The following is a 9,134-nucleotide window of genomic DNA, read 5'->3' as shown; positions in this document are numbered from 1 at the left end:
CTTAGGTATAGTCAAAGCTAAGAGTTTTCACGACAAGCATTTGGAATTCTCTGGAGGCCCTGAAAAAATAACTGATACCCACTAACTGTATAAGTTCACACATCTCTAAGTTTCATTTTACAGGTTTTTGAGGGGCACGCAGTGTGCTAATGTGGTACGGGCGTCACCTTCTATGTCACGTTTGCCAGGGAGGAAGAGTGAGGTGTACTGTGCAGAGGGCAGCTTCAAAGGGGACCCTTCAGAGGCAAAACTGGACACTCACTCACAGAGCAGCAGGACCCCAGCAGTACTGTCGGACCCAGAGACGCTCTGAGCTCCACCACACGGACGGTTTTTCTCAACCACTCACTCCTCCACGGCTGTCCTATTTCCCACGTGGTTTGCCACACTGCAAATGCAACGACTTCTTTCTGAGTCAGGCGACAGCTCCTCACCCCGACCCCCACAACACTCCTAGTTCAGTGTCACTAGACCACCATCACTGTGCCGACTAAGGTCTGTCTAGTCTGAGCTATGGTTTTTCTAGTAGTCACGTGCAGATGTGAGAGTTGGACCATCAGATCAGATCAGATCAGTCGCTCAGTCGTGTCCGACTCTTTTTGACCCCATGAATCGCAGCACGCCAGGCCTCCCTGTCCATCACCAACTCCCGGAGTTCACTCAGACTCACATCTATCGAGTCAGTGATGCCATCCAGCCATCTCATCCTCTGTCCTCCCCTTCTCATCCTGCCCCCAATCCCTCCCAGCATCACAGTCTTTTCCAATGAGTCAACTCTTCCCATGAGGTGGCCAAAGTACTGGAGTTTCAGCTTTAGCATCATTCCTTCCAAAGAAATCCCAGGGCTGATATCCATCAGAATGGACTGGTTGGATCTCCTTGCAGTCCAAGGGACTCTCAAGAGTCTTCTCCAACACCACAGTTCAAAAGCATCAATTCTTCGGCGCTCAGCCTTCTTCACAGTCCAACTCTCACATCCATACATGACCACAGGAAAAACCATAGCCTTGACTAGACGAACCTTTGTTGGCAAAGTAACGTCTCTGCTTTTGAATATGCTATCTAGGTTGGTCATAACTTTCCTTCCAAGGAGTAAGCGTCTTTTAATTTCATGGCTGCAGTCACCATCTACAGTGATTTTGGAGCCCAGAAAAATAAAGTCTGCCACTGTTTCCCCCTCTATTTCCCATGAAGTGATGGGACCGGATGCCATGATCTTCGTTTTCTGAATGTTGAGCTTTAAGCCAACTTTTTCACCCTCCTCTTTCACTTTCATCAAGAGGCTTTTTGGACCATAAAGAAGGCCAAGTGCCAAAGAATTGATGCTTTCAAATTGTGGTGCTGCAGAAGACTCTTGAGAGTCCCTTGGACAGCAAGGAGATCAAACCAGTCAATCCTAAAGAAAATCAAACCTGAAGATTCACTGGAAGAACTGATGCTGAAGATGAATCTCCAATACTTTGGCCCCCTGATGCGAGGAGCCGACTCATTGGAAAAGACGCTGATGCTGGGAAAGATTGAAGGCAGGAGAAAAAGGGGGTGACGGAGGATGAGATGGTTGGATGATATCACTAACTCAATGGACATGAATTTGAGCAAACTCTGGGAGATGGTGAAGGACAGGGAAGCCTGGCGTGCTGCAGTCCATGGGGTTGCAAAGACTTGGACACGACTGATCAATTGAAAAACAACCATGCCACCATCAAATCTGGACAAAGGACTTTTCTATCAGTGACGTGGACTGCTGTCTGCCTGACCACTGTGGTGAATCTGGATAGTCTGCTGACCTTGCCTGCAAGGCTGGTGCAGTGACCACGGCCAATTTCTAAGACGGATGCCGCTGGAGGAGGGACCAGGGACAGATCTTAGGTGGGGCTTTTGGGAAGGAACGTGGGTTTCTCTGAAGCCGTATTTTCTAATCTGTCGATGAAATTTCACTCCCCCAGACCCCCTAAAGTTACGTGGGGTTGGGAACTCCAGGACAGAGAACAATAGTGACGATGCACTAGACTTGTCTGTCTTCCTTGATTTCCAGACACTGTGAACGGCTGTCTTTACATGGAAAGTGAGCTCTAGCGGCACAGCGAGTTCTCGGGCAGTGTTGACTCTTGGCGCTGGACTGTTCTGCTTTCTGTGGGACCTCTAAACACTGCAACGATCAAGACTGCCCCTCTTCCTCGCAAGGCACTGTGAGCTCCCGGAAGGTGGCAGTTGTGGAACATCTCCATGAGTCTTCCTCCAGCCAAGGGGCTCAGCTTCCATGCTGTCGATCCTCTCCACTGTGAGCAAAGGGTCTCCCCACGAAGGGCTCCATGGCCCCCTCCCCTGTAGCCCCTAGGCGCTGGCAATGCTGGGTGTACAGGCACCCGATTGGTGGGACTGAGCAAACAGATGGCGCGGCTGACAATGGAGGGCTTGTTTGTAATTGCTGATGAGGACAGGCGGCCCTTCTCCCGGTGCGTCCCCACATGCAGCCGGGTGTGCTGTGCTGGACCGGACAGAAAGTCTCAGGGACTGCCAATCCACTGGCGAGTTAAGGAGATGCAGAGACAGCGGCAGTTGGGGGCTGCCATAATTATTCGATGGGGCTCAAGTGTCACTCGCCCTGACACACAGACAGTGCTCCTGGAGGGCGGGGACCCCCTGCATGGAGCAGAGCAGCAGGCTGTCAGCTTCCTGATGCCTCCCCAGGGGGGGTCAGCATGAGATTCCGACTAACCTGGGCAATATTGGAAGCACCAGGAGACCACGGTGCTCGAAGCTGTGTGATGCCCAGGGACACGGGAGACATGAAGTCTAACCATGTCATTATCTCACTGGCTGGGCACCTGGTGTGTCCCAGGACATGTTCTAGGCTCTGGGTGACAGATGAAACCCCTGCTTTCAGAGGTTTTGGGGGAGGAGTTAATGGCGTGCTCTTGGGGGACAAAGGTGTCTTATTCTCTATTTGTACAAAGCCCCGATGTCAGCATGGAAAATATACAGGTAGACCATGTATCTGTGGTGTTTTGGGGGAGAGGACAAATTAGGAAATAAAAATGTGGGGCAAGAAGGATAAAAGGTTGAGAAGCACTGATTGTATGGTTAATATGCATGTTAAGTATGGAGTTTCCTTACAGGTGAATGGTGTTGGCAGTGGGGAGTTGGCCCCCCACTACGTCTGAGAGCAGCTGAGCGAGACCCCCGTGGGGAGAACTGGAGGGGACACGGGGGTAACGCGGAACACCAGTGGGCAACGTGCGGCCACTCAGTGGCTCAGACACCCCCAAGGTGGCTTTTAGAGAAGGACATCCTACTTCTCAGTTCTCGTATGACTCCTCTGACACCTGGATAATATCCACCAGGACTTCCAGGGATGAGGAGATCACCAACTTGGTTAGCGCCTCGTGGAGGCTTTTCAAGAGCCGGTGGGCCTTTCCATGGCCTGTTTTCTCTGGCTGCGCTCACTGGCAGAGCAGAAGAGCAAAGATTTGCACCGAGCGTCTTATCTCCAAGGCAAGGCTGCTGTCCAGGACTGCCCCCTGGGACATGCGCTGGGCAGGGTCGGACAAGAAGAGTGGCTGCTCTCCCTGGGTCCTAGTTACTGAGCAGTCAGCATGGGAGACGATTAGCTGGTTCAGGATAATTAGGGAAGGGAATGGTTCTGAGAGCTGGCATGCTGAGGGACAGAAAGCAGTGGGCTGGCGTTCTGGCTTCGGGTGAGAGCTAAATATCCTTGAGGCAGGAAGGCGGGCTGAGTGGGAGATCGGAGGGCTGTCTGGGCTATTCAGACCCCTTGGAATGGCTCTGAGGATGCGAACAGGTGCAGCAGTGGATGGAGTGAGCCTACACTCTCAACACTGGCAACCCCAGACCAGTGGGCACTAGCCAGCCTAATTACCATCTCCAAATGGCCCGAGGAAGGCGTCCAGAATTTCCCATCCGGCCGCAGGGGCTGGGTCCTGGCCCCAGCCCTGGCTCTGGACTGGGCTTCCTCTTTTCAGTCATTGGTCTTGCCCATCAGCTTCGGTTCTGAAGCATAAAACTAGGACAGCCGGACTGAAAGACGGGCGGGCAGAGAGAGGGCATGCCCGGTAAGTCCATTCACCTGTGCAGGGACTCGGCCAGCAGGTGGAACGTTTCAAAAACAACTTGTCCAGCATTTTTCTCTTCCCCTTGCATGACTATAATGTATTCTTAAGGATCTATGACTGAATTTAGCTAAACTGAACATTGAACATTAATGTCTTGTTAGGCTGTGGTGGAGAAAGATGCTTCCAGACCTGCTTACTGTCTCACAGGACATGAACACAGCGATCTCAGTTATATCCCAGCCATGGAGAGAGTGTTCATTTTACCAGTCTGAATGATTCATGTCTCCAAATAGAAAATCAGTACAGAAATGTTTATAGCAGCCATATTCATAATAGCTGAAAGACAGAAACAGTCCCAAATGTCCACCACCTGATGAATGGAAACAAAGCGTGGTCTGCCCTTACAATGGAATGTTATTTGGCGATAAAAACAAGTGAAATACAGATACAGATTACAATACAGATGACCCCTGAAGAGGTGCTAAGTGCATTAAGCCAGTCAGCAAAGATCACGTATCATCTGACTCCATTTATACGAAACGTTCAGAGCAGGCAGGTCCAGAGAGACAGGAAGAGACTGGTGATTGCTTAGGGCTGGAAGGTAGGATGAGGATGGACTGCTAGTGGAATTTAGGTTTTTGTTTTTCAGGAGGGATTTTTAAAAGGTCTCTAAAATTAGATTGTGGTGATGGGTGCATAGCTTTGCAAATATAGGAAATGTCAACCTACTCTAGTATTCTTGCCTGGAAAATTCCATGGACACAGGAGCCTGGTGGGCTACAGTCCATAGGGATGTAAAGAATTGGGCACCATTGAGTGGCTGAGCTTTTTAGAAGTTTATTTCCTGGTTATCATTCATATATTCTTCTGGAAAAGGAGAATATAAAATATTCTTTCTTTTCACCATCCGCAGACTTCAGTGCTACTAAGAGAGGTCCCGTTTGGCCTCTGCTTTGGTTGCTGCTTAACAGAAATTCAGGCAAAACCATCAAGGCTTCCAGGAGCCTACCCTGGTGGCTGAAACTGTCCATGTGTCACCTTCTAGAGCCTTCTGGACATGAGGCTCCACTCACAGCTCACAAAGCATGTGAACCTGAAGAGTCAGGGGCTCTGGATTCTCCCAAAACAACTTCTCAAGGTTATTTTGAATAAGCTTCAAGAGTCACTTCCAAAAACTGTCTGGGAGAAAAATTCTTGGTATTTTCGGGCCATGTCTTGGCAACTGCTGTGTGTCCCTGGGGCCATAATTAACACAGAGGCAGGGGCAGGATGCCACTCACACTTAAAACCCTGCAGGACTGAGAACCCAGGGCAAACCTAAGGCAGCATTTCACAGAAAAAGCAGCAGCTTCGAGTTCTTCCAAAGGAACCGATTAAACGTCATGTCAATATTTTGAACAGTCTCAGGTCCTGTCTTTTCTGAGGAACGTGGGACCAGCCTCCACGTTTGCCTGGGGCAGGAGGGTCCCCATGCTGGCGGCTCTGAGGTGTGGGGTCTTCCTCTCTGCATCTCCTCTCATCCACGCCTCTGAGAGTCCCCATCTCAGCCAGCTTGGGAGAATTACAGACTGATGGGCAGGACACTTAGTGGGACAGCTACCACACATCAGGCCAAGTTTCTGTCCTTTCCCGGCTCACGAAGCAAACGGTATGGCCTGGCTCAAGGAAATCACAACCCAACTGACCCAAACCGCTGGCTAAATGTCTTTTTTGCCCCTTGATAAATCTTTTTTCACAGGTAGTTGTGGTTTGGAGCTGACTAATCTGGGTTTATGAAAAATAAGACAACGTTGGTGATTCCTGAGTATCTGCTCCCCAAGGAGACATGAAGCTCTGAGAGGGACAAGGAGAGACAGAACGCAAGGTGTCAGAGCCCCTCGTCCTCCCCTGAAATCCCCAGTACGTCCTGCTCGGGGACAGCTCCCCAGGGAAGGCGGGGCTGGAGCAGCGATGGGACATCTGACAGGCGGCACCATCATTTTCCATCAGATCAGGTGGAGCAGATGTTCATCACATCCATCTCTTCCCTCTTCCAGAGCTGACACTGGGAGAGTAAGAGTTTTAGAGGGAAAAGGGGTGAATAAACATGAGGCAAGTTCAGTTCAGTTGCTCAGTCGTGTCCAACTCTTTGCAACCCCATGGACTGCAGCACGCCAGGCCTCCCTGTCCATCACCAACTCCCCGAGCTTGCTCAAACTCATGTCCATCGAGTCGGTGATGCCATCCAACCATCTTATCCTCTGTCGTCCCCTTCTCCTCCTGCCTTCAATCTTTCCTAGCATCAGGGTCTTTTCCAGTGAGTCAGTTCTTCGCATCAGGTGGCCAAAGGATTGGGAGTTTCAGCTTCAGCATCAGTCCTTCTAATGAATATTCAGGACTGATTTCCTTTAGGATGGACTGGTTGGATCTCCTTGCAGTCCAAGGGACAAAAGGTGGCACAAAACAGGGTGACTGAAAATTCTCTTTAAAACCCTCCATACCACTCAGGAAAGCCCCCGACCAAGTCTCAGTTTCCCCACCTGCATTGTCACTGGGCTCCGGCGGCCCCGCCTCCCCTACACCTGGCCGGGGTCCTGCTGCTCTTCATGGCTCCACTTTCACTGGGAGGACAGGAGGGGCCGGGGAGGATGAGACCCAATTATGGCGTTTGTTCTGGCTCTTGCCTCGGGCCCCACACACATCTGTGACCTGGAGACACACCTGGACCCCTTAAACAACAGTCAGCCTTCTTCCTGTCTGCACTGCTATTGTACTCCTGTTGTGTATAAGAAAGAAAGTGCTATGTCATTCTTTAAAGAAATTACGGCCAAATATAGGTACAAGAAACTCACACACACAGGACAAAGCTTTCCCTCCATAGGCTGAGAAAAATCAAGGAGTAAGGGAGGTAAGTTAGAGGAAGCTGGACCAGGTCGCCTTTGTGAGACACAGTGGTTCTCAGCAACTGCCTACTTTTTGAAAGGCAGTCCCCATCTCCAGGCCACACCACAGACAAAAACCCCCAAGTCTTTGGTGGAGGGACTTGCAGCATCTGGGGAGTGACCCAGGGCACAGCCGAGCCAGCACCACCAAGTTCTGGCAAATGGATTATGGGTCAAAAAACCTCCTATGAATGCTTTAACATATTTCCAAGAGGAGGTGTGCGTGCTCAGTTGTGTTCGACCCTTCACACCCTAGATATGGCTTATATTTTGATGCCTTCCAAATGTTTGTTGTGTGGGTGGTTGTTCTTTAGTTGCTCAGTTGTGTCCTACTCTTTTATGACCCCATGGACTATAGCCTGCCAGGCTCCTCTGTCCATGGGATTTCCCAGGCAAGGATCTGGAGTGGGTTGCCATTTCCTTCTCCAGGGGATCTTCCTGACCTATGGATGAAACCTGAGTTTCCTGCATTGGCAGGCGGGTTCTTTACCACTCAACCACCTGGGAAGCCCTTCCAAGAGGATACATTTTGAGTTTTTAAAAGAAATGTCATATGCACAGGGGTTAGGCTGAACCGGTGACATTAGAGGGAGGGTGGAATTGGGTATGGGTTGGGGGGTGGTGACAGCTGGTGCAGGGCGATCAGTGGTTCTCAGGCCGGTTGCCAATGACACCCAGATGCAGCCCAGAGCATGTGCGGGCAGAGTGGGTGCCTCCAAGCCCTTGAATGGATGGTGACCTCAGATAACTTGTATTTGGGGGCCACTGTGGATGACCTGAGCAGAGTTCTGGGCTGTCATCCTGGCCTGCAGAGTGGGACCGTCCTCATAGGCGGGGCAACCGGCCAGCATCCCACGGGTGGCAGACCAGTTTGCAGCCCCTCTTCCACGAGACGGGCCAACACACGCAGAAGGGACTCCAGGAGGAGAGGAGAAACTGGGAGGCACAGGGCAAAGTGAGAAAAAACCCAGACGGGCAGGGTGGTGAGCAGAGCACTCAGGAACACTTGCGGAGGTCTCCAGAAGTGTCCTCAGCCCCATATACATACTGACTCATTGGGCCTTTACCAGTGCCCTTTAGTGGGAACTATCGGGGCTCTACTGAGAAGGTATGCCAAAATGCTGGGCTGGATGAAGCACAAGCTGGAATCAAGATTGCCAGGAGAAATATCAATAACCTCAGATATGCAGATGACACCACCCATATGGCAGAAAGCAAAGAACTAAAAAGCCTCTTGATGAAAGTGAGAGAGGAGAGTGAAAAAGTTGGCTTAAAGCTCAACATTCAGAAAACTAAGATCATGGCATCCAGTCCCATCACTTCATGGCAAATAGATGGGAAAACAATGGCCACAGTGACAGACTTTATTCTCTTGGGCTCCAAAATCACTGCAGATGGTGACTGCAGCCATGAAATTAAAAAGGCACTTGCTCCTTGGAGGAAAAGTGATGACCAGCCTAGACAGCATATTAAAAAGCAGAGACATTACTTTGCCAATGAAGGTCCATCTAGTCAAAGCTATGGTTTTTCCAGTAGTCATGTATGGATGTGAGAGTTGGACTATAAAGAAAGTTGAGCGCCAAAGAATTGATGCTTTTGAACTGTGGTGTTGGAGAAGACTCTTGAGACTTCCTTGGACTGCAAGGAGATCCAACCAGTCTATCCTGAAGGAAATCAGTCCTCAATATTCATTGGAAGGACTGATGCTGAAGCTGAAACTCCAATACTTTGGCCACCTGATGCGAAGAGCTGACTCATTGGGAAAGACCCTGATGCTGGGAAAGATTGAAGGCAGGAGAAGGGGATACAGAGGATGAGATGGTTGGATGGCATCACCGACTCTATGGACAGGAGTTTGAGTGAGCTCTGGGAGTTGGTGATGGACAGGGAGGCCTGGTGTGCTACAGTCCATGGGGTTGCAAAGAGTTGGACACAACTGAGTGACTGAACTGAACTGAACTCAGAAGGTACTGCTGTTAGACTCATTTTACAGAACTGGACTCTGGGTGGCAGAGTGGTACTAACTTGACTGAGGCCACAGGCTAGACAAAGAGGACACCAGAGCCTCGCCCTCTGATGGGACATGTCCCCCCTGCAGTTGGGGAGGCCGGCTCTGGTTGGAAGGTCCTGGCCAGTGCTG

General features: G+C 50.5%; 1 protein-coding gene across 1 annotated transcript in view; it reads right to left on the bottom strand.

Moving 5' to 3' along the window:
- Positions 1 to 4,363: 4,363 nt before the first annotated feature.
- Positions 4,364 to 9,134, bottom strand: part of RALGAPA2 (Ral GTPase activating protein catalytic alpha subunit 2) — a 269,547-nt gene continuing 264,776 nt past the window's right edge. The window contains exon 40 of the mRNA XM_027559590.1: positions 4,364 to 6,117. Within this exon, the coding sequence (XP_027415391.1) occupies positions 6,059 to 6,117 (59 nt within the window). The 3' untranslated portion in view covers positions 4,364 to 6,058. The remainder of the gene's footprint in view (positions 6,118 to 9,134) is intronic.

This window comes from Bos indicus x Bos taurus, chromosome 13 (assembly GCF_003369695.1).
Source record: "Bos indicus x Bos taurus breed Angus x Brahman F1 hybrid chromosome 13, Bos_hybrid_MaternalHap_v2.0, whole genome shotgun sequence".
Taxonomy (NCBI): Eukaryota; Metazoa; Chordata; class Mammalia; order Artiodactyla; family Bovidae; genus Bos; species Bos indicus x Bos taurus.
This window is presented reverse-complemented; position numbering and strand designations above follow the sequence as displayed.